General features: G+C 45.5%; 1 protein-coding gene across 2 annotated transcripts in view; it reads right to left on the bottom strand.

The window, feature by feature from the left end:
• The window catches only part of SMAP2 (small ArfGAP2), a 46,120-nt gene that overhangs the window by 5,653 nt on the left and 14,287 nt on the right, over positions 1-26,180 (bottom strand). For both annotated transcript variants that reach the window (XM_084816029.1, XM_084816030.1), the window contains exons 2-7: positions 11,859-11,992; positions 10,139-10,224; positions 8,282-8,360; positions 6,579-6,659; positions 4,988-5,066; positions 1,326-1,420 (exon numbers count right to left, since the gene is read on the bottom strand). In XM_084816029.1, the coding sequence (XP_084672155.1) occupies positions 1,326-1,420; positions 4,988-5,066; positions 6,579-6,659; positions 8,282-8,360; positions 10,139-10,224; positions 11,859-11,992 (554 nt within the window). The remainder of the gene's footprint in view (positions 1-1,325; positions 1,421-4,987; positions 5,067-6,578; positions 6,660-8,281; positions 8,361-10,138; positions 10,225-11,858; positions 11,993-26,180) is intronic.

The raw sequence follows: 26,180 nt of genomic DNA, 5'->3' as shown, positions 1-26,180 counted from the left end.
ATGTCCAACAATTAGGGGATAAAGAAGGGTTCATAAAACTCAATTTCAGCTGAGTAAGACACCATCTATGAAGCAACTTCAAGGTTACTTCCCGTACTGAACAGGAAACAGATTTTAATGGAAATGATGACCACATGTTTTGCCATGTTGAGTCAGAGATAGTCAGACTGAGGTCTCCCTATGTCTATTATTGTTTAGTCAACATCCTCCCCATTGTTACTGAAGAGGTTGTAAAGTTATTTTCTGTTGCAGTTAAGTTGGGAGCCCAGCCAAGATGTTCTTGATTTGTCTAGCACTGATGGTGTACTGCTCTCTCTGTGTGTATGTGTATCTCTATGTATATAGAGAGTATGTTTTGTATTTTAAACCTGGTCATGGACTGTAATAAATGAATTTGGATTTGGAGATAAGTATAGAAACAAGCAAACCCCACTGACATCAGTGAGGCTTACTGAGTGTACACATTAGGATCAGGCTGCAAGTGTACATCGTCATCATCGTCATCATCGTCGTCATCGTCATCATCATCGTCATCACCACCATCATCACCACCATCATCGTCATCATCATCGTCGTCATCATCATCATCATCACCACCATCATCATCATCATCATTGTCATCATCATCGTCATCATCACCACCATCATCACCACCATCATCATCACCACCATCATCATCACCATCATCATCGTCATCATCACCATCATCACCACCATCATCGTCATCATCATCATCACCATCACCATCATCGTCATCATCATCATCCTTGTCATCATCACCATCATCATCATCATCATCATCAGCCTGCCTTTTCCCCAATACTGGGACTCAAGGCGGCTTTACAACTTTAAAAACTTGTACAGTTAAAACATATAAATAGAAATGTACAAAAGTTAAAATATAATTAAATCAATGATATTAAAATTGTATAAAATTTTATTATTTAAAAAAACCAGCAACAATATAAACAATAGTACCAGTCCATCATATTCTCACAGGTCCAGACTCTCTATCCCCAAAGGCCTGCCGGAACAAAAAAGCTTTTGCCTGCCTGAGAGAACATACCAAGGCGGGTGTCACTCTTGCCTCTCTGGGAAGGGAGTTCCGGAGCCTTGGGGCAGCCACCGAGAAGGCCTCCTCCCACATTCCCATCAGGTGAGCCTGTGATGGTGGCAGGACTGCAAGAAGGGCCTCCCCTGATGATCTCAGGGCATGAGCAGGCTCATAGGGGAGAATACAGTCTTTCAGATAACCTGGACCTGATGCATAAACCCATCAACATGAATCTTCCTTTTCTGCACATGTATGATTGCACTTTGCTCACCTTCCTGTCAGAGCCCATAGAGTCGAACAGGTCCAAGTCCTTCTCTAAGCAGCTACTGGATCTGCCATTGGGGAGGGCAGTTGAGACAGGAACATCTGGAAGAGAAGGCGGGGGGGGGGACGATGTTAGGGGAGCAGCAGCAAGGAGCAGCTAACAGATCCTAAATAGCCAAATCATATTGGACGGTCTAAATCCAGTAAAAATCAACTGGTGGCCTGCAGCCAAAATCTGGACAGCAGCAAAATCTCTAGTTGAACCACCCCTCTTTGGTGCCTTTTGGCCCCAAGCAACATACAGGGCTGTGTGCACTCTGCTCTTAAGAGTCCGAATTTCTGCACCAAGGTAACTCAAATCCTTCAAGCTGTATAGAAATTCTGGAAATTAGGAGGTGTTCTCTATTTGGCCTGTGTTACTCATGGGGAGGACAAGGAGTCATACCAAGCACTGAAGTCCCATGAGCCCGACCACAGGAATTCTTTTTCAGTCACTCCTCCGGCTTCTGATATTTCACCTGGCACTGCACACATACTTAAAAGGGTAACCTGGTACCACAAGCACTAGAAATGAGCTAGAAATGTACTTGTAGTTTCTGTGTGAAAGGAAAGATTCTTAAGAAGTTGAGTTTTGCAGCTGATATTATATTCTGAGCAGGACTGTGGCACAAGCACAGCTTCAGCATAAATGGGGAAACTGCCCGGAACATTCCTGCTGTTACTTGTGCCCCCCAGCACAGTCCCCCTTCTCCCTTGAAAAAGACAGCCTGGAATTTTCAGTTTCAACCAGGGAACAGCTGAAGCTCTGCCCTAGACTGGTCACCAGCGGCTGTCCTAACCCGTAGTGGCCTGCGCTGGATGCTACTTCGGCCCACAATGTTGTCTAAACCCAGCTGTGTTTTGCATTTTACTGATCTGTCAGCTGCAGCAGAGACTATATGCTTGCTGTAGCGCTGGGTTGCAGCTCAGAGGGGATTCAACCTAGGAATTAGTGCTACAAAGTAAAGACAGCATTCAAACACCCCAAAGGATTTGCTTCTGCGGCTCCTCTAGGGAACAACTCTTGGGCAGTTCATCTGCAAGGGCAAAGTACATGCTGCAAATCTGAGAAAGGGAGTGGGGGAGGAGAGAGCCAGCATGCAAGAGAACAACATCTGCAGCTACTTCCTTAACCTCATTAAGGAACTGGTTCAGAGAGATGAACCACCGCAGCCCAGATAACGAGAAATCCAAGCATGGCCTGCAGTTTTGCTTTGCTGTTCTTTAAATATGATAAGCATCAAAACACACACACACACGGCTCTAAGTGTCAGTGGCAGATAGAACCGTGTGAGCAGAAGGGAACAAACAACAGGATGTGTATCTAATTTTCATCCTCAAGGCTGCCCTACACCAAATCAGCCCAAGCGATGCCTCACAGATCACAGGCAGAAACAGGTACTCTACTGGAGTCCCTTTTAACACAGGGATGGGGAACGTATGGCCTTCTAGATGTTATTGGACTGAACTCCCATCATCTCCATCCATTATGCTGGCTGGGGCTGATGGGAGTTGCAGTCCAACAACTTCTAGAGGGCCACACGTTCCCTATCCCTGTTTTAACAGGAGATACCAAGGACTGAACCTGGGACCTTTTGCCATGTGCCAAGTGATGGCTCCTAGATAAAGAGAAGATGTGCCTTCCAGTAGCTGCTGTTTTATTTATGTACATTTGTTTAAGACATTTGTAGGCTACCCTATCACAAAATTCTCTGGGCTGTTTACAACAAATGTAAGTATTTAAATACAAAATAGAACATAACACTGCAAAAATAAAAAGTGACATAAAATACAAGATAAAACTCAAAGCACTGCAAAACTAAACATACATGGTTTTGTGCTGTTCACATAGGATATGCAGGAATGCATTTCCTACATCAGTGATGGCCACTGGTAAAGTCTGAAGTACCACTCTAGTACCACTCTAGCACATGCTACAATCCCATGTCCCTTGGAATGGTTTTGTCTCTAGTCTACTGAGCGGGGGGGGGGACAGGCAGGCAGGCAGGCAGGCAGAAGCACTTCAGAGATCATCCCGTGCCCTCACCCCTGATCCTGTTCAGGCATGCCACAGAATCCTCCTGCTTGTGCCACTTCTGGTATCCATGCTGCAGATTAGCCAACCTGTCAGAAATGTGCTCACCTGAGGGAACCTGAACACTCCTTTCTATTCAGGTACACTACTGAGTACGTGTCTGCTCTGGAATCTTCCACAGCCTCCATAGCAGGGATGGAGAAAGTGTGTCCTTGCAGGTGTTGTTTGACTGCAACTCCCATCATCCCTCCCCACTGACTATGCTGGCTAGGGCTGATGGAAGCTGCAGTCCAACACTATCTGAAGGGCCACAGTTTCCCCACCCCTGCTCTATAGGCTATTCCTGCTCCAGTGTAACAGAGGCCTGAATTAGGTCTTGGAGAGAAATGGAAGTATTGCAAAGCTGTGAATCACAAGTTGAGCCCTTGATCATAGAATCATAGGGTTGGAAGTGTCCTACAAGGCCATCGAGTCCAACCCCCTGCTCAATGCAGGAATCCAGGTCAGAGCATCCCTGACAGATGGCTGTCCAGCCTTGTCTTGAATGCCTCCAGTGTGGGAGAGCCCACCACCTCCCTAGATCATCAGTTCCATTGTCGTATTGCTCTAACAGTCAGGAAGTTTTTCCTGATGTTCAGCTGGAATCTGGCTTCCTGTAACTTGATCTATTGTCTTTAGTCTGGATCAAATTGGCCATTTTTTTGAACACGCTTGCGTTTATTTGATGTTATTGGTCAGCTTATGTGACAAAACACAACTCTGAATGGTGACTTCCTGTTGAAAGGGGAAGCGAGACACATTTTCAGGTTTCGTTCCCGAACGTAACGCCTTGATTCTTTTAAGTTTCATGAGTGATCACAACAGGTTAGGTTATAAAACTGAGCTCTGCAACTTGCAGCAGTAAGAGTTTTACAAATACGTTTGTTTTGGGATTGTTACTTGATATCCAGTGGGACCGACTGTGGAAAACACCTTCTGAACAAGTTCTGCGCCTTGCACTGGCAGTCTGGCTTCCCTACCATCTAACCTAGTGCAGAAATAGGAGCTGAATACCTATGTCAGTGATTTTCAAGACTGCTGTGTCCAGGGAAGCCATTCCACAGTGACCTGGCTAGTTGAGAAACCCCTGTATGTCTGCCAGGGAAATCTAGAGCACTGCAAGCGATTCTGGGACACATGCAAGAGTGCTGTTAGGCCTCACAGTCCTCCTGGATAAGCTTGAGAGCATGATGCTGCACACCACACTCTTCCCTGCATCTCACATGGTAGGAGAAGGCTGGTAGTATGAGGCACAAGCTGTCTTTCAAGGAACGCTTGCCTGCCATTGCTGTTCTCCTCCTGGAGGAAGCCCATGCTTCAAGAGAATACATTTCAAAAACCACTGACTTAGATGAAGTGCTAGCAGGCAGTGAAATCATATAAGGTCTCCTCTGTTCCCTTTTCTATAGGGCAAGTAGTTATCTGCCCAAATAATGGACAGAGGAACCCTATTACTGCTATGTAACATTTGCTCAGCACTTACAGTGTCTTGTGCAGAACACACAGAGACACTAGAAGTATTTGGACAGAAAGATCCCCTTGAAATACACTCTTACCAAGCCCCAGCAAGTCCATGACAGGCTCAGAAGATCTGGAAGGGCTTTTCCTTGTTTGAGAGTCATCTTTCTTCTGAGGCTGAATGGAGTAAAAGCCACAAAAATATCAAAGGCAAGGCCTGAAGTTGCTGTAATGCATCAACTGAGTTTTCCCAGCTTCTTGCCCTTAGCAAACTTTTTCCATGTCAATTGGTTTGTCAAGAAATGCCCACGTATATGTAAAGGATTCTCAATCATGTTCTAGATCCCAATCCAGTCATTTAGGGAGCTAAACATGCCTGCTGGGCCCTGCTGTCTCCAAGATAAACTACAAATATTTATCAGTCATGCAGTACAGAACTCCCAGACTACACAGGTTTAGACTTGGGGGTGTGAACACATAATCCAGGAGTTCCCAACCTTTTGGTCTGGTTGGGCACATTTGGAGTTTTGAGTGTCATGGGGTGGAGCATGTCCATTCATAAAATGGCTGCTATGAAAGACATGGCCCACAAAACACTCATTTCCCAGAAGGCAAACTGGTGAGACTAAAAGAAAAGTAACTTGCCCAAGAACCTAAGCGTAAGGCAGATTTTGGGTTTGAGTTCCAAGACACAAAACCATTATTTTGAACTAAAAAAAAAAAATCAGGAGAGGCAGGGAGCCTGATGGGTGCCAAGAGCAGTGTCTGTGGGCACCATGTTGGAGACCCCGGACATAATTAAATGCTCCCATGTGTTAATAAGAACTCACTGCATGTAGAAAACCAACACATTAGAGAAGAGGACTAGGCTAGAATCTGAATGGTGCTGCATGGTTTTCCTCCCTCCTGTGATGCAAGAGCCTTTGGGGTTTCACATCACTAACACTGCTTGCCAGCTCCAAGCACCACTGGGCTATGCACGATGACATACTGAGCTGTTTTTCTTGGCTAAGCAAGAGGGAGCGCATGTGAGGGAAGCCGATGCAGCCCCACCCAGGATGGTCCAGCAGCAGCTCTAAGTGAGCCGCCCCAGTGATGTCTGGGGCAGGGATTGGACTCCTAAGGCTTACACTCAGACCATCACAGACTGATCCAGAAGTGTAGTTTTTACATGTGCCAGTGGGGCAGTTGTTCCGCCAGCTCACCAAGGATATGGGCTTCACTGAGTTGAATTGAAGACCAGTCTACAAAGATGGCTTGAACAGAGGCTGGTAAACTTGGACGATTTGGCCCAATTATCATTTACCCAACTATTCTACAGGGGAAGGAATCCAGGAGCAGCAGGGAGGAGGGTGAAGACAACACCAGGCTCTACCATGCTCCAGCTTGACTTCTTTTGTATCGAATTTATAGCTTTTAATGTATCCTTTGTGTTTCATTAATGTTCCAAGAGCTGCTCTGAAGGCTCCAGTTGAAAGGTTGGATACAAATCTAAATAAATGCATGCCACTGTGTACATAAAATAGGATTTACCCCGGTACCCCAGTCCCAACTAAACAAAACAACAAACAAACACACAAGGGCATGTAATCCTAATTTGTCCATCACCCTGATGCAACTCCCCTGCCAACACCCACCTATCAGAAGTTTAGGAGAAGCCACAAACAGCAGTCGGGAGGATTGTCTTACCATTTTCACTTTCTCAAAAATAATTGGTTCCAGTTTTTTTTCAGAGGCTGCCTCCTTTTTCCATTTGTCATCCTTTTCTCTCTGTGCATACAATAAAACTAAGTGGTGAGAGGGCAAGGAAACTAGTTGAACATAACAATTTCCTCTCCAGGATAGTCACAAACATCCATTAGCATGCAGTCACAGGGAATGTGTAAGTGAAAGGCACCCCCCCCAAGCACCACCCCAGCCCCACCAGGAGCAAAGCATGATGAGCAAAGGGCTGGATGCACCTGATCTCATCTGATCTTGTAAGCTAAGCAGGGCCAGCCCTAGTTAGTACTTGGATGGGAGACCGCCTGGGAATCAGGCTTCTTGCATCGAGCAGGGGGTTGGACTCGATGGTCTTGTAGGCCCCTTCCAACCCTATGGTTCTATGATTCTTGGTTCCCAAGCTGTTTAATGCAGAGCTGGAAGATAAATTGGAGTATATTCTATTCAGCTCCCAGAGAATTGAGTGCAGCGTAGCTACCACACCTGGCTACTGAGCAAATGCAAAAGGTTCAGACTGTAGGTGACTGTGTACTGACTGAGATAGCAGCCTCCAGCAGAGACAATCTCAGCTGAAATGCTGGTGGTGTACAGATGCTGGGGGGTGGGGTGGGCAGGGCAGGGCAGGGCGATGGAATTCTAGTCTTTCCTGCCATTGAAGGGCAGTCCCAGAGGTGAACATTCTTCCCAAAGCCCAACCCATGAATGGTCTGGTTGTTTTACAGTACTGAATTAGTCCAAGCTAGAGCATTACAATTTGGAGGGAGGCCTAGTGCTCACATGAAGGATGGACCCAGATTAAATCCCAGGCTTTTCTTTCTGGTAGCAGAGCTGGGAAAGACATCTTTATGCCTGAGGCCTTAGACTAGCCTTACCCAACCTGGCACCCTCCAGTTGTGTTCATAGAATCATGGAATAGTAGGGTTGGAAGGGGCCTACAGGGCCATCGAGTCCAACCCCCTGCTCAGTGCAGGAATCCAAGTCACAGCATCCCTGACAGACAGCCGTCCAGCCTCGTCTTGAATGCTTCCAGTGCGGGAGAGCCCACCGCCTCTCTAGGTCACTGGTTCCACTGTCACTTCCAACATCACCTTTTGCCAACCCTCAAGCCATGCATCCTACAGGCCAATTCGTATAATCAATGAATGTGGTTAGTGTGTGGACTGAACACATCTGGGCCTGGTGAAGCCATCTTGCAATCACTCCATCATGGTATACATCATCTCACACTTACTACACCTGTTGCCAAACACAATGATCATAGAATAGTCATAGAATAGTAGGGTTGGAAGGGGCCTAACAAGGCCATCGAGATGGCAGAATAAATGCTGACTGAGCAGCAAGAAAGGCCTGTGAACTCAGCCTGGACCAAAACAAGCCACATGTGAACCACACCATACGCTTGGCCCTAAGATGTGTTGGACTACAGTGCCCAGAATCCCCTAGCCAGATATGCCTTAGACAGTTGCTGCTAGTCAGAAAAGACTGGACTATGCATAGCTGGTTGGGGGATGCTGGGAGTTGTAGTCGAACACAATCTGGACTGCATCAGGTTGGGGAAGGCTGCCTCAGACAGCTGCTGCCGGTCAGAATGGACAGGACTGAGCTAGGTGCATTTAACGGAGACCACACATTCATAGAGCAGCAAACATTCTCACGCATTTAAGACCAACCCGCAGCATGTTGACGTCGAGACTTCTGTCCATGTACTTCTTCTTTTCATATTTGTCCCTGATAAAGCCCTCCACCGCTCTGCACGGAAGCAGGTTAAGGATGAAGAAGCCAAGGGTGGACCGTTTGTGCATAATGCTGGCAGGCGGCAGCAGCAAACTACAGCCTGAGGAGTAATTGGACCACAGCAAATTTGGCCCTTGTTACAAGGGTAGAGAAAGGATGGGCAAAGATCTTGGATCAAGACACTACAGCAATGCTGGCTGGATGAATCCAAAGGAGGAGGTGATTGCGCCATTCTAATGTGTGCTACAGTACACGTATAGCCCACGCGAAGAGCACCAATCCAGCTCCATGGCGGTTTTGTCTCCGATCTCCTTGCCAGACAGCAGGTTGAAGGCCAGGCCATTAAGAACATGGCTCTCGGTCTATGCCAGGGATGGGGAACATACTGTCCAACAACATCTGGAGGGCTACATGTCCTCCACCCCCGCTCTGTGCCACAGTCAGGCCCTCCAAGAGTGCCACAGGTTGGCCCAGGCTCAATGTGAAGCCACTGCTGCTACCACAATTTGTGCTGGATGTATTATTTGTTTATTTATTAAATTTCTTAATCGCCCATCTGGCTGGTCACCCAGCCACTCTGGGCGATGTACAGAGTGTATAATAGAACAGTTTAAAACAATAAAATTCTACAGTAAAAACATCATATTTCTAAAAATACCCTAACCCACCCCAAATGCCTGCCTGAACAATCACGTTTTCAATTTGCAGCGGAAGCTCATTAAACAGGGGGCATGGCAGAGTTCCCTAGGGAGGGAGTTCCACAGAGTGGGGGCCACCACAGAGAAGGCCCTCTCCCTCATCCCCACCAGTCTAGCTGTCCCTACATGCTGCAGACACTCAGAAGAGGCTTTGAAGGAGTGGGTTTTAAAAGAAAGGGAAGCAGCGGTGCTGTTACGTTTTTGGCTCTGGACTTAATGGTCTCACTCCAGGGTGGGTGGGGTGGGGCTCTTGTTAGATGGTTATGTGTATTACTTCACTTCAACATGTGGTAAGCCAGCCCTACAGCATTTGGGGTCCTCCTGCTAGGTAGGGCCCTGGGCTTCTACCCCAAGTTCCTACTCTGGCGGCACCACTGAAGGGAAGTAGCTTGATATGGGGGAAGGGGAGAAGAGAACAGCTTCAGCTAATAGTTGGTGTAGAAACATAATAAATAAAATAAAGAAGAGATTGCCCTGTATGGCTGGAACACCATAGCAGAACGCAGAGGAGTGAGTGAGGGAACAAAGCTAGTGATTGCATAGAGGGGGGAAGACATGGGGTATTTAAGGGAAGAGGAGCAGCACATGAGGATGAAAAGGTGGGGATATGCATGAGGCATAAACGTTGGTCTGACCCTGTGTAGGTTTACTCAAATATAAGTTCCACGATGGCCAATGGGACTTACATACAAGTAAGCCTGCCTAGGATTTCAGTGCAGACAGGCCTGAGACACGGTCACAGCACTGAGAAGGAGGAGCACCAACATTGAAGTTTCACCATCTGTTCTACTAGTGCAAAATTCAAGTGCCTTGGTTATAACATGAGAAAAACTACATCCAGTCACCCCCACCTCTGTGGATTTACAACTGCCTGCTTTGTTGTGACCAGTAACTCCTCCACCAGTTTGATCTTCTGAGGCCTCATTTTCCAAACAAACCATCATAAAGATTCTGAAAAAGGTCACACACTCCATTCTGATCCCTTTGAGAGCACTCATGCAGAGATTAGCTGGAAGGCCTTCCCACAACAAAGGTGTAGCATCAATATGAAAAGCCTCCATAGTCTCTTGCAGAAAAGAGGCAGAGGAAGGATACTGGTCCATCTGAGGTCTCCTGAAGTTCTCCGGAAGGTAAGCTTCATATAGGCGATTTGCTTTGCCATTTCCCATCTCCTGCATGCACTGGAATAGAAGCAAGAACCCTCAATGGTATCACATCGGGTGCCAGGTGGGATATTCTTGCAATCATTTCATTTTGGTCTGATTAACCTCAGAGCATAACAGTCTTTACAAATCTGGTCTGGAGGAGCAAAAGAGGGCGTGCTCTATGCTTAGGAGAAAGGGAAGAATTGGAATCTCAAAGCCTGCCAAAGAAGTTCTAAATAAGTGCTTGGACACCCATCTGCATAGTCAGTGGTAACCGTGACTTAGCAGTTAATTTGTATCCTCGGTTGCTGGCAGATCAGCAGAAAAGTCTGCATTTGCAACTGCTAGAAAGAGCAGCTTCCCACAGCTTATGTTCTTTCAACAAGGGACACTACGTTTTACTTTATAAAATGACAGATTTATTGTAGCACTTCTCTCCTTCCAAAGTGAAGGCCTCATTTATTTTAAAAGTGTCTGCATCTTGCTCAAAATATTAGTTCTATCTTGTTTTCACGACTGCCTGCTCTAGTTTTCTGCAGCTCAACTTCCCTTTAGCTCTGCAAGCCTTGCAACACACTTATACTAGTCCAGTTTCTATTAATCAAGGTAAGCAACAGAGAACACCATCAGGAATACATTTGCAGTCCTTCAGGTATTCTGAAACTGCAGTTCATTCCCATCCAGTGAACCCTCGCTTGAAATGCAAAAGAAGTACAGCTGCATCCTGAGTATGACATTATGATGAAGCACTGATGGTTTGATTCAGGATGGGCAATTTGCTTGGGCCCAATGCTGTCTTTTTGCTTTTTACAGAGTGTGCAAGCCTGAGACGTCTGCATTCTGCAGCAAGCATCACCTGCTTTGTAAAACACATTGTTACAGATCTGGGGCATATCGACAACAAGAGGGCAGTGAACTACAGAACATATCTAGGATGAAGCTGCATGCAAGCTCCATTCATTCTTGTTCAGGCTAAAGAATGTGTTCCCAATGAGCCCACCTTAGCCACTCCCTGAGCTTGTGCAATGTCACGGACTGCTGACAAACCACCTACATGCTTCAGGAGAAGTCAATTTTGATCATCAGTAACAGCTGAGTAAGACTTGCAGGACAGAGGGAAAAATCTCACATAGGGTTCAAGAAAGGAGATGCTGCATATTAACTGGGTGGGTGCGACAGTGGGTGGGAAGGAGAGCACTTATTTTTAATTAAGTAAAAGCAGTAATATAAAATAAGCTACACTGAACTCTGGGCATAAGGTGGGATGCGAAGCCAAAGATAAAATGCTAGATCTCTATGTCGACTACACTAGTTCAGATATTAGAGGGGTGTGTGTGGTGGTGGAGGGAAATTACAAAGGCACCCCCTGCCCTGCACATAGAAAACCAGCATATCAGGAGAAAGATGAACTAGAACCCTTCTCTCCAGCACATGTTTTTTTTTAATTGCAGGGATTGTGGGTGGTCCGGAGGAGGATTCGATCAGTCCAGATACTGGTTTGCCTCCTCATCTTCTGTTTGAGAAAACTAGGCTCCAGATTTCCCTCCTTAATATAAAGGGAGGGACAGAATTGCAGGGGAGAAGCTGAATGACCCTGCCCCTAAAGAAACCTATGAGAGAGCCAGCCTTTGACCCAAGCTGCAGACAAAGCAGCCCCCCTCATTACGAACCTGTATCTGCTCTTGTGTCCACTGGTCCAGGTTAACAGATTTTACGCGGGAAATGTGGACACCCAGATTCCTGTGGATTCCGGCACAGCGGATGCAGATGAACACACCAACATTCCAGGAGGCCCATCTTGGCCCTGTAAAAGTGCAAGGGAAGTGGTCACAGACATGCTTTTGCGCATCAGGCTAGCTATCTTGAATGATCTCTGGCCCGAGATGCTGCCGCAAGCTGAGTAAAGGCTGAAGTCTTTCCATCTATGATGCAGACTGGCTTTAAAACATTCATTTTCAGGAAACCAAAAGTCACAACAATGCTGGAAGACAAGGGATTGGGAAACTATCTACCCATGCTTCTTGTTCTTGAACAGGTACAAAACTGGAGGGGGTGGAGAGAACAGGAATGTAGGCAGGAAGACTTTCTTTCTTTCTTTCTTTCTTTCTTTCTTTCTTTCTTTCTTTCAATAGGTTTAAAACCTGTCCACCAGTAATCCTCACTCCACCCCACCCACATTGACTAATCTGGAGCACCCGTTTAGAAGGAACGCTATTCTTTGGTAAAAGCAAGACTATAAAATTTATCTGTATCTGAAGGACTCTTGCAAATATGCACAACCTCAAGGTGAAAACATCTGATGCCAAGCACACACTGCTCCCTTTTGCACTTAGGCCTAAATAGACACATGCAGGAGAATGAGGTCAAGCAGGGTGCCCCACTTCAGACTGCAGGTGGGGGAATGCTCTTCACACACAAGGAAAATCTCGCTGCAAATCTGGGGTTTGTGGGTAGAGGGAAAGAAAGAAGCCCGTTTTATTCATTGTAAAGCTAAGCACGACTCTTCCCAACGCAAGGCAGCCAGGAACAGCACTGCAGAGCAGGAGAGGAATTACTACACAAGGCCACAAGGTGCCGTTCACTTTGCTCGCATGCCCTTGAAAACAGAATGATCAGCCGGCAGTGTGAGATGGAATCTGTTTCTCGCCTACGCTGTTCTGCATTGTCAGGCCCTTAAAGGCCTGGAAATCACAGGTCTTCAACCAGAGAGCCAGTGTAGTAGTGGTTAGAGCAGCTGTGCCCAACTGTCAAGGTGGGCACCCTGCCAGAAGGGTACCTCTAAATTTGGGTAGCCTGAGTTAGTGATCCAGACTATCACTAAGGTCATGAGCCGATTGACCCGGGGGTGGGGGAAAGAAATCCCTTCCCAGGCCCAGATAAAGGTGACAGTCACAGCCTGAACTGGAAGCAAAACATATCTCCCAAGTCTCCCCAAATTGTACAAGTCCACTCCATGTGCCACCTGTGAGGTGCAGACACCCCTGCCAAGTCTAAAGCTAAAACAGGTGCTGATAGGCAACAGGCTTCGCAAGGCATGAGAGCCAATCCTAGTAGCTTCAATGGAGTTCCCAAACCTTAGCCCAAGTTTCCCATTCTTCTCCAAAACCAACTTATTTACAGGATCAGATCCACCATAAAGTCTCCTCTCCCCGCCATCAGGAATATGGCAGCAAGGAGACGTCAAAGGTGCTCCTAAGGTGTGGTAGGATCTCCCCACTGTCACTACTGCTTTTGCCAAGTTCATTTCAGCCAGGTGCATAGTACTGGAGGGACGCTATGCAGGTCAAGTTTACCCTGCACCCTGTTCCCTTGTGCTGCAAGGCAGGACATCAGCTCCTTAGCTTGGCATACAACTGCAAGCCAAAGGATCACAGGCTAGACTTACTTTGGGGTGGGAAAGAAATCCCTATCCAGTCCCAAATAGGGAGATTGTCAGATCTCATCTGGTTCAAGTTTTGCCTCTCCCACAAACACAATAGGTGGCCTTAAGAAAGCCACACTGTCAGCCTTGCCTAACACCCGCCCCCCAAATGAAATGTGGGGGAGAATGCTGACCTACTTTGTAAGGCTGCATTCAGGATTACAAAATTATATTTGAAGCACTCTGAGCAGTACACTAGTACTTAATATAGTTGAATGTAACTGCAACCCAAAGAAATACACATCTAAGTTAATAAATGTCTCCTGCACCTGTTGGATTTCTGCCTTGTTTGTGATTCTATCCTGTTGGAGTGTTCTGATAACTCCAGCCCACTTCCAGGGAAGCAGAGTATAAATGACCCAGGACAAAACCACAAATCATACCCCACCCCACACAAATCCCACACAAACCCTGACAATTCAGAGAAGCCATGGGTTTGAATGAGAAAAAGAGAACCCAAGTAGCCATAAATTGGAAGCTTGATTTTAGCCCTGCTGGATAACCAGGAATCACTTAGGGTTAGATCTAAAGTCCCTGTTATATTTAGCATTTACAGGGTTGAAATGGATTAGCAATCTAGATAAAGCCCTGATGGAGCATCACCTTGCGCATTCGCATCAAGTGATTCGCACACTGTTTTAGTCTCTGGTATGAGCTGCAGATGCTGGAACTCCATTGGAAGCCTGACTCCCACCAACTATCGAGGCACAGGTCAGAGTGGTTAAGAATTTCAGGTGCCTCTCCAGGACTTCAATTTTCCCTTCCACCACTTATATGCATTAATTTCATTGAGGACGTTAAATCAGAATTCATATGACATATTTATTATGCAAACCACTTCAGTTATTTCATAATCTTAAGTGCCAGTATCAAATTCAGGACCTGGGCATTTGCAGGGACAGTGCCGAAATTCTTGAGAGAATCTTGGCATGCATTCTGCCCTGCCACCCTCTGGGCAATGTGTTACAGACATTTTTCTTGACCATCCCAGAACCTCGTTAAGATCTCCATTTTAAAGGAGGTTCGAGGCTGAAGGACACAATGACCAGAGGATATATACAGGGCTGTCTCCCTTCTTAAAAACAAAATTTGAAAAGCACCCAGGAGGCAGGTGCCAGTTTCACTTGGAGGAACTGAAGAGGACCAATTGCTTAACCTTTTCCCATTGCCACTCAAAATCATGCCCCAAGCTGTTTTTTCTCTTCACAGAGGAAATATATAAGCTCCCTGTGTCTTTGCCCTTGTAGATGGAAAAGCAGCTTCATACTGGCCAAGCAACTGGTATTCAATCACCCAATGAGAAATGCTGAGATGTATGTACGCTGGGGAGGAAAGTCGTTCTGCATCTACATCTAGGCCAAACCTGACAATACCAGCTGATGATCTGCCACAAAGAATGAGGTGTGAACCAGGAATTCCTCAATTTAAATCTAATTTCAGCCATGAAATCACTGGGAGGGGAGAACAGCAAAGACCTTTAGCTACCCTCCCCTGCCCCCATCTGTAGGATGGAATACTGGCCCACTTTACAAGGCTGTTGAACGTATTACCAAGAGAACGTGAAACACTGTAAATGATTAGTAAAAGCGTGGCAGAAACACTACATTTATCAGACACACGCCACCGATGTGGCAATGCATCTCCACTACTCCACCAAAAATTAATCCAACAGAAGCAAGAAGGATCTGAAGCCTGAACAGAATGAAGAATGATACATGTATGTAGGCTTCACTGTGCTGGAGAAGGAGGAAAACTGCCATATAAATAAAACATCAGTGACTGGCAGAACACAAGCAGCCACCTGGCAACTCCACTGCAAAAGTGACTTAAACATGCACAAAAGCAGCAGCAGCTGAACTGCAAACATTTCAGGATGGTGAGCAGCATTAAAATACATGCAGATTGGATCCATCCGGGGTGTGTGTGTCTGGGGGCGGGGGGAGGTAGACAGTACAATAATTAGTTATTGTTTGTATATTATGAAAAAAGTATATGCATCTCCTCTTGTTGGGAAAGGATACCTGCCAGTAAGGATATGAATGCAACAAAATTAAGCCAGGAATGGGAGGACTTCAGGACTGCAGCATGTACTTTGCTTTTTAGGAGAACCCCAAGGTCCACCGAAGAAAGCCAACTGCAAAACAGTGGCTCAGGTGGGTAGATATACACTAAGAATGAATGAACAGGGTGCCTCTGAGAACATGTTAATCCCAGGAATCAGTACCAGAACTAAGCTCACAAGTCCTTTCACCCCCAAATCCACTCCTGGCTCTCCCCCACCACATACTTTTTAAGCAACCTAAGGTTGCGGGTGGGGGGAGCCTTTTAGACCATTGGGAGCCAGAAATCCTTGCCATTCTATCTACTGCAAATCACCCAGACATCTATTATTATTATTATTATTATTATTATTATTATTATTATTATTAAACATTTGTATACTGCCTCATCGCCAAAGCTCTCCGGGCAGTTTACAAATAGATCCTGATCTTCCTTCTGCTCACCCCTGGGCTAAGCAAGTTGCAGAATTAACAGTTCAACACAAAGTAAGGGAGCAATCCTATGGCCACTGGATGCTGTCAAGACTGCCATAAGATAATTTGCTTTCTGGGATCTGAGATTGGAACCAGGGCTCTGACCTCGGAGCCCAGAAACCACATTCCCTGCCCCATCATAGCCAATGGGGTTCTCTCCACACCAGCTATGTCTCTGCGCTTGGAAATGGAGCATGGAGACAGGGAAAGAGGGCAGTCCTGGGGGCAGGGAGGGGACTACAAATGCCACTTTACACAGCTTCCAGTGTGTGTCCCAGACTCCTTCCCTCCCCCCTCCCCAAAGCCAGAGCTAGTCAGGCAAAATTGCCCATCTAGCCTAAAATGCAGGGTGGTCAAAGCACGCAAGTGAGGACCACAGAGGTGCTCCGGCTGCCCTGCACTGGATACTCGGCAGCCTCCAACTTTGGAGGCTGCAGACTACCTCAAAAGGATTGCACCCGAAAGCATGCTTAAGTCTGTGTTAGATCATGGCTTGATCTCTTGGGATGCTTTTCAGACAAGGCTTTTATTAAGCAATTGCACAAAATTTTACAGGGGGTCCAGCCATTATCTTCAATTTGTAGCTTTCCTGTGTTTCCCCAACATTTCTTTTGTCTTTCTTACCAGAAAAAAAAAACTATTAAAGATGGAATAACTTCACAAGGCAGCACTAGGAGTACTCTGTCTGGGAACACACTAGGACTTCCCAACAAAACCCAAGTCATGGTTATGGGGAAGCCCCTGTTGCCCTCAGAAGACTGCTTTAATAAGAAAAAACAACTCTAGCTTTCACTGCTAATGGAGAACTAAATATGCTTTGGACTCTCTTATGCAAAGTTCCTGTGCCTTGAGAAGTCACGAAGTTCCAAAAGCAAAACCAACATCAGGAAGTTATTGACATGCTTCTCTAAAAACAGGAGGTAGAAAGACTTGAGATAACCTCTTCCCTTCAAAACCTCTGACTCCATCAGTGAGAAAACCCTACAGCAAGAAGTTTCAGTTCTGCTGTACCCGGATATTAGATACTGACTAGTAACAGACATTTTCATCAAGTATCTGGAAAACAGGTACTTGCTAGACGTCCTTTGGCAAGCCACTGTTCTAGCCCTAGTCCTCATCTGCATGACAGCAAAAATTCTACTAATGAGATAGGTTTTTAAGAGCCCAGACAGCTCTTAAGCATTTTTAAAGATCCCAGCTTTCATTCTAACTGGTAAGAGACATTGGGCACTGAGCAGGAAAAGTGGGAATTGCATTTGGTTGCAGACTAGATGAAGAAGAAATTCTCACATGGTGGATGGTTAGGGGTCAGGTTAATTTAATGGTTTGCAACTTTTTGACATCAATTGGTCTGCTGAGGAAGCTCTGTATATTTGCAAAAGAAACCCTGTGCACTGGAGAAGATTCTGAAGAGTGTTTTAAAGAGTATACATTGTTGTGCCTTACTATCACACACTGAATATGTGCCCTAAACACAAGGGTGGGCAGAAAGTAGATCACCAGATGTTTTGGACTTCAGCTACCAGCATTCCTGACCATTGGCCATGATGACAGGGGCTTTGGAGTCCAAACATCAGGAGATCTACCTTCTGTCCACCTGGTAGTGCAGTGCAGGTGAAGTTTTAGTAGCAGGAGGCAAGTTATCTTTCAGGTAAGCTTAGACAGAGGTTCTCACTGGGAAGCCTTACACAATGATGGAATGATAGACCTCCCCAATTCCTGACCAAACCAACCCCTCACAACTCTTTTGGAGGAATAACCTAGCAACTGCCATCATACTATGTTCAGCTGAACAATTTGCTAGATCAGGAGAAGAAAACACACTGTAATTGCCTGGTGACCTCATACTGGTATTTAGTGTTCCCAAAACTCCTGCTCTATACCCCATCATAGCGACAGAGCCAAACAGAACCTCTGTGTCAGAAGTATACTGTCCGATGATCAGACATGGGAAATCACCACACAGCTGTCACCATCATGACAACCTTCTTCAACCTAGTGCCCTCCAAATGTTGGAGTTCAACTCCCATCAGCCCCAGCCAGCAATTGTCAGGAATGATGGGAGTAGGGGAAAGGCTGTAGACCACTGACAGAAGAAGACTACACCACTGCCTGTTCCAGCAAGCTAAGCCTTATGCCGCTTGCGGAACACTTTGAGAGAATGAGGGGTACCGGTCATAAGTCTACTGTGGCAAACACAATGAATCCAGCAGCATCTAATGAACAAAAAAAAAGTGGCATCAACTTTTGTAGGCTGGACCCCAGAATCATCAGATAAACTGGATGGATCTGAACTCATTTGGATCAACTATAAACCTGAAGGGGTCATTTTGGCCAAGACCCTACAGCATGATAGAAAGCAGAGGTGGCAGGATGTCTCAGAGAGATGAGAAGGCCAAGAATGAAACTTGTTTTTCTGAGGAACCGTCGTAGGTGCTGAGTGAAAGTTTCATGTTTCAATTGTACACATTCACATTTAACTATGAAATGCATGTCATATGTTGAAGATTAGTAGAGGCAACAATTCAGATATTAACAGGAGCATTGCAGAAAAAAACTCTACAACTTCTCAGTCTCAAAAGCCCAGAAGTATTAACTCAATCATGTTTTCTAGTGCAAGCAGAGAGGAAAAAGGCCCAGACTGCAGTTAGACCTTCTAGAGGGACAAATCCCAACAACATCATAGAGTGTGAAGTACTAGTCACGTTGACTGCAGAAAGAGAAGCCTTACAAGGATTCTGCAAAGAGGGCTTTTTGCTTCTTTGCCGTTTTAACTGTGCAATTGCCATTAATTATAGATCACTATTCTAAAAGTACATCAGGAGCAGAGGTGCCACAGCTGGATTTCTGAATTTCAAGTAACTGAGAAGGGAGTCATCTAATTTTCACCTATGATGCCCTATAATAGTATCCAACACCAAAAACAGAAGATATTCTCGTTAACACATTCAATAGAGTTACTGGATTTGCAAAGTCCACAATTTCTGCCAAGTGTCCAGTTGGAAGAAGGGATGGCTTTCAAACCACTGTGTAGGGTCAGTGACTTTCAAATGGCTCCACGGGGGCCCAGGGTTCTTCTAAGACAGGTTGTGGGAAACCTGTGGCCCTCCAGATGGTTTAGCCTTCAACTCCCACCATCCCTCACCACTGGCTTTGTTAGCTAGGGCTAGCTGTAGGCCAAAGCATCTCGAGTGGCACAAGTTGCCGACCCCTGTCTTAAAAGGACAATGCTTCTTCCCCTGCAGCATGCTCTTTATTTGAGGTTCAACTGGCCTATCAGCACACTGTGCAAACGAAGTACATGCTGTAAAACGTGCCCTACATGCCCTAAAAGTACATGCCCTAAGATCTCAAAATCCTCAGCAAACTGTTTTGATTCTGTAGCAGACCAGTTCATAATAGAAAGTGATCAGAGTGGAAAGAAGGCCAAGCAACAAAGGAAGAGTACAGGCAGGTAGCACAGAATTGCAGGGATGGCGTCAGGAAGGCTAAAGCTGAGAACGAGCTGAGGTTAGCAAGGGCTGCTAAAAGCAACAGAAAGGCTTTCTTCAGCTATGTGCATAGTAAAAGACAGAGGAAAGAAATGGTGGTTCAACTACTAAATAAGGATGGCAAAATGATAACAGATGACAAAGAAAAGGAAGAGGTGCTCAATTCCTACTTTGGCTCAGTCTTTTTCCAAAAGAGGATCTCTGACCCCCCTGGCAAAGGTGAAGTACAGGCTGAAGGGGCAGGATTGCAGCTTGAGATCGATAGGCATATGGTCAAGGAACACCTAATTACTTTGAATGAGTTCAAATCTCCAGGGCCAGGTGAACTGCATCCCAGAGGAATAAAGGAACTGGCAGAAGAACTCCCAGAACCACTGTCTATTCTCTTTGAGAAATCCTGCAGGGCGGGTGAAGTGCCAGATGACTGGAGGAGGGCTAATGTTGTTCCTATCTTCAAAAAGGGTAAAAAGGAGGAACCTGGGAACTACAGACCAGTCAGTCTGACATCAATCCCTGGGAAAATTCTGGAGCAGATGATAAAGCAATCCACCTGGAAGCACCTTGAAAACCATGCAGTGATTACTCGAAGCCAACGTGGATTTGTCAAGAACAAATCCTGCCAGACAAATCTGATCTCATCTTTTGATCAAGGGAGGTTACCCTAGTGGACTGTGGGAATGCTGTAGACATCATATACCTCGACTTCAGCAAAGCTTATGACAAAGTGCCCCATGATATCCTGATGAGCAAACTAGCTCAAAGAGGGTGGATCCACGGTTGGCTACAGAATCGGACTCAAAGAGTGCTTATCAATGGGATCTTCTCAAACTGGGGAGAGGTAACGAGCGGGGTACCACAGGGCTCAGTCCTGGGCCCAGTGCTCTTCAACATTTTTATTAATGACTTGGAGAAGGTGGTGCAGGGAATGCTGATAAAATTTGCAGATTACACAAAATTGGGCAGGATAGCTAATACTTTGGAAGACAGAAACAAAATTCAAAGTGATCTTGATAGGCTGGGCAGAAAACAGAATGAAATTGTTAGGAAATTCTGAATGAATGAACAGAATGAAATTCTGTTAGGAAAAAGAAACCAAATGCACAGTTACAAGATGGGGGATATGTGGCTCAACAACACTAAAAGTGAGAAGGATCTTGGAATTGTTGTAGATCACAAGATGAGTATGAGCCAACAATGTGATGTGGCTGCAAAAAAGGCAAATGCTCTTTTGGGCTGCATTAATAGAAGCATAACTTCCAAATCCCAGGAAGTACTAGTTCCCCTCTAGTCAGAACTGGTTAGGCCTCATCTGGAGTACCGTGTCCAGTTCTGGGCACCACACTTTAAGAAGGATGCAGACAAGCTGGAGAGGGTTCAGAGGAGGGCAACAAAGATGATCAGGGGACTGGAAACAAAGCCCTATGAAGAGAGATTGAAAGAACTGGGCATGTTTAGCCTTGAGAAGAGAAGACTGAGGGGAGATATGATAGCACTCTTCATGTACTTGAAAGGTTGTCACAGAGAGGGAGGCCAGGATCTCTTCTCTATCATCCCAGAATGCAGGACACGGAATAATGGGCTCAAGTGACAGGAAGCCAGATTCCGGCTGAACATCAGGAGAAACTTCCTGGCTGTTAGAGCAATACGACAATGGAACCAATTCCCTAGGGAGGTAGTGGGCTCTCCCACACTGGAGGCGTTCAAGACGAGGCTGGACAGCCATCTGTCAGGGATGCTCTGACTTGGATTCCGGCATTGAGCAGGGGGTCGGACTTGATGGCCTTGTAGGCCCCTTCCAACTCTACTATTCTATGATTCTATGATCACTTTAGATAGCAAGTCTGAAAACTAATACTGTATGTATTAGAGCGCAATCCTATGGGCTGCGCTCTCACTGCTCAGAAGCTCCAGAACTTGGAGGCTTCTGAGATTCCCATGCCCTGCCGGTCTGAAACCATCAGGACAGGAAGAGCAACAGAGGCGATATTTGCCTCCCCGTACTTCGATCCCCTGTATTTTCACTAGATGGGCTTTTCAGCTGAACTAGTGAGGGCACTTTGGAGGGGGAGGAGGCTGGCGGAGGCTAACGATAAGTGATATCCTGGACTCCTCCCTTCCCCAACCACTGGAACACCCCCCTTTCTCCCTCTCCAAAGTTGATTTTCCGACCTCGGAGAGGCAGCTGGCATGGTTCTCTCCACGCCAAATGAGAGGGGGCAGGGGTTGGATCTCCGCCTTCCAAGGTTGGAGCACTGTCTCCAACCTAGGAAGGGGTTTTCTGAGCCATCTTGCGGTCCTGGGACGCTCACCCTGGGACAAAAGGATTGCTCTCTTAGAGGTTTTCAAATTCTCTCTCCCCCAGGGATCCCTTTCCCCATCAATCCACCCAAACAAGGAACCCCTGTGATATCAGCCACCCCCATGAGTATTGCAAAGGACTTTGGAACATTTTCAAGAGCATGCGCACAATTAATGTAGGGCACAAACCAGGCCTCACTATTGCCCTTTACTGAATAACCTCTAGAATACTCCTAACTCTCTCCAGTAGCTACACTTGGTTGAGGGTTTGATTATTTCTAATCTTGTTGAAGAACTCTGGACAAGCTCCCAAAGAACACACATTTAAAGAACACCATCTTATACTTTTATATGTAGTACAAAAATGTCACTCATCAAGTATTCTATAGGACCAGGAAGATCCAGGTTCAGATTTCCACTTGGTTGTGACACTGAATGGGTGAACTTGGGCGTTATGCTATTTGTGATGTTGCCCCAGGTTCTGCATTTGTAACGCCCTTGTTTTCCCTATATAGATCTATTGGCGACTGACTGATCAGGCCTTGTTGTCATGTGCATTGATTAGCTGTCCCCAGGAAGAACTTCTAATCCAGTTGGCGCCAGCTCTTCCTAGCTATGGGAAGAAACTTCCCTCTGGCTTGGTTCTCTGTTACTGTTCTGGGTTACAGCCTAAAGGCTTGTATTGTTTTTTCACCTCATCCACCCATCTCATCCATACCTTTTCTTTCATTTGAACTGCTATACATCCTCCTTTTACTAAGTATTGATCCTGCATTTATTGGTCATTTACAGTTTAGTTGTGTTGCAATAAAGATGAGGATCTGAGCTATATGGAAGTGGATTGGATGTGAGTTTATCTGCCTGGATAAGCACAGAGCCCTATGTTTATTGAGGCCAGAACAACTTTCTCTCAAGCTAACCTACTTCACAGGCTTGCTCTGAGGATAAAATTGGTACTGGGAGAACCATGCCCATCACCCTGAGTCTACTGATGAAAGGAAGCATGAAAATGCAATACCTACATCTGAGCTTGTGCTCTAGCTGTAAGCTGCTATCACAGCTACTTAAATTTATTTTACTTTATTTCATTGGTCAAAGAAGAGTTTGCTCTCAGGTTGTATGTTGCCCAAAGCCACATTTATGGAAATCCATCTTTGCTTTCATCGATACCCAGCCACAGTAAGTCTCTGCGAAACTCCAAGCAGGTTCTGTTTCAAGTGCAAGTGGTATTCACACTTTAGACCAGCATGTGGGTTTTATGAAGGCGTTCTGACATCTCTCAAAAGCATTTCATAAAGCAGTCACTATAGCAACCAGCCAATGCATTCTTTTAAAATTTAAATTGAAAAGTTCAATTTCCTACAGAAAGAAGCTGTCTGTCACACACACAAATCATGAATGAAGAGGCTCCAGTTTCACAATAGAGCGCAGGTGCCTATGCCAGGAACTCAGAAAAATGTATGTGCAATTTCATTGTTCATAACAAGGTAGCTTAAGGGCCAGCCTCCATTTTGTAGATGCAAAGACTGAGACATCAAATGGCTTGCGACCAACGTAAGAAAACATGGGGAATCAGTGTTTGGATTCAGCTGACTTCTATCATTGTTGCTAAGCCATTCTGTGCATAGTAGACATGCTGCCCAATCTTAAAAACTGCTTTAAGGTTCAATCCTGTGCATGTTTAGACAGAAACAAGGCCTACAACTTTTTGGGGAGTTGTAGGCCTTCTTTCTGTCTAAACATGCACCGGATTGCAGCCTTAGTCACTTTGCATGAAGTACCCACAAAGGTAGAGGGAAGACCTTATAGCAGGGGTGGTCAACTTGTGGCCCTCTCCAGATGTTTTGGCCTAGAACAACCATCAACTCTACTCAGCATAGCCAATGGTGAGGTTTGATGGGAGATATAGGCCAAAACTTCTGGAGGGCCACAACATGCCCATTCCTGCCTTGTAGGCTAAACTATCTTAAAGGCCTCAAGTTGTCCACCCCTGCCTTATACTGAGTTAGCACACCCCATTTCTTCCAGGTTTGCTTATTTCATTCCGTGCATCCATAGTCTGCCTTTCTATCAAAGTGGCAATTATCGACAAGAAAAAACATATAATTGGCTAAAACAATTATAAGATTAAACATTAATTTTAAAGCAGCTCAGGAAATCCATATTCTCCACTTTCCAAGCTGCCATAGGAATTCTCATTATGAATCTAGAATCAGAGCTGGAGGGGGCTTTGCAAGTCATCTAGTTCAACCCTCTGCTCAGTGGAACAAATCCAGAGCTAGAACATCCCCAGCAGATTGCTGCGTGAAGATCCTCAGTGAAGTCTTTAACTGCTGGTTGTTAACATTGTCTTGACCAGATATTAGAAGATTGCTATAATACTATCCGTAAATAGGTGGCTGATCCAAGCTCTTGAGATCACAGAAATGGATAAACTGACAGTGACATTCCAGTTTTGCTTCATCAATAGATAACTACATATTAATTGGAATAGCTATTGTAATTTTATCCCGCTGGACAGAAATTTCTTGCAGATATTGACTTCATTCACACATAAACTGGTTCAAGAGCCAGTGTGGTGTAGTGGTTAGAGTGCTGGGCTGGGATTTGGGAGATCCAGGTTTTAGTCCTCATTCGGCCATAAAGCTCGCTGGAAGGCTTTGAGCCAGTCACTGACTCTCAGCCTAACCTACCTCACAGGGTTGTTGTGGGGATAATATGGAGAGGAGGAGGACCAAGTAAGCCTCCTTCAGTTCCTTGCAAGAGAAAAAAAAGGTGGGATATAAATGTAATAATAAATGAATAAATAAACTTAACCCATGGTTTATTTAATCCATAGGGTTGTTGAATTCTGAGTTGTTCTGATGTGCGAACCCAGCTGTGCTAGCAAACCATGGTTTGATAACTGAACAACCCAGGAAGAGTACCCATGGTTTGTTGTTGGGTTGTTTAAACCATGGGTTGTTGTTACGTATGAACTCAGAATGGTGGATTGTTCATGGGTTGTTTCGCTAGGTTATGCAGGCGGCAGGCAAGAGCGGTAAAAAGAAACCCAGCCACTTTACATGTCAATACTACAGTGCTGCAATGGTACTTGGGAAATAGGGGGGTGAATATAGGGTGAAACAGGGTGAAGGAAGAGGGAAACAAGCCAGGGACTGAGAAAATAAACCATGGTCTGTTCAATTGTCTGCCAGGCAAATCCTAGGTAGGGCAACAAACCATGGGTTAACCATGGGTTAGCATTATGCGAGAACCAGGTTATTACATTATATATACAATAAAAGAAAAAAATAAAATGTTTATATCCAATAGCAAAGATAAATACATCATCATTTGAAACAGCAGACAACAGATGCCATCTTAAAAAGTCCGGACTTTGAGAGCCAATGTGGTATAGTGGTTAGAGTGTTGGACTGGGAAAACTTGGGTTCTAGTCACTATTCGGTCATGAAGCTCACCGTATGACTTTGGGCTGGTTACTAACTTTCAACCTAATCTACCTCACAAGGATGTTGTGAAGATAAAATGGAGAAGGATTATGTAAGCCAACTTGGGTTCCTTGGAGGAAAAAAGGTGGGATATAAATGTAATAAAGGAATACCCAAAAGTTCCCAAAGAAAAGGCATGTCTCGGCTGCCCACCAAACAGCAAACAATAAAGGGACCACGCAAGTTTCCCCACAAAGGTCATTCTAGGACCTCATGCTCACAACAAAAAAGGCCCTGTTCCTCATACCCACCCACAGGATTGCGGGCGGATGAAGAGCAGGTTAACAGAAGCCACTGAGGGTGCCTTGCCCACCAAATCCTGCAGCTGGCACTGACTGACAGGTCTCAACCCATCATCTGGAAGTAACTTGTTCTTTACCACAAAAGAAAACCATTTGCTCATCTGAAGAATCACTGCTCTAGATTAGGGCATAGTAGTCTGATGAAGAGCACCCAATCCATCACCCCTTTCCCTGGCTGTGCGCAGCTTTGTACCCATTTTAAAGGAAAGCTTACTGCAACCTAAAAACACGAGCCATTCCCTAGTTTCTGGCAGTTTGGAGAAATAAGGTTGATGTTATCCCTCTGTGCCAAATTAATGCCTGTGATAGCCACTTGCTTCGGGAGAGTAAGAATCCCTTCCAGCCAACATGGTAAGGAAGTTTAGTGAATTTTCTTCTCTTGTAACATGTGGGCAAGAGGGCTAGTACATTTTGTGGGCTTCTGTACAAAGCTGTACATCTCCCTTAAAATGTCA

The sequence above is a fragment of the Heloderma suspectum genome, chromosome 10 (genome assembly GCF_057233095.1).
Source record: "Heloderma suspectum isolate Gila_16-S chromosome 10, 16-S_ref, whole genome shotgun sequence".
Classification (NCBI taxonomy): Eukaryota; Metazoa; Chordata; class Lepidosauria; order Squamata; family Helodermatidae; genus Heloderma; species Heloderma suspectum.
The sequence above is the reverse complement of the archived record's forward strand: the minus strand, read 5'-3'. Positions and strand labels throughout refer to the sequence as shown.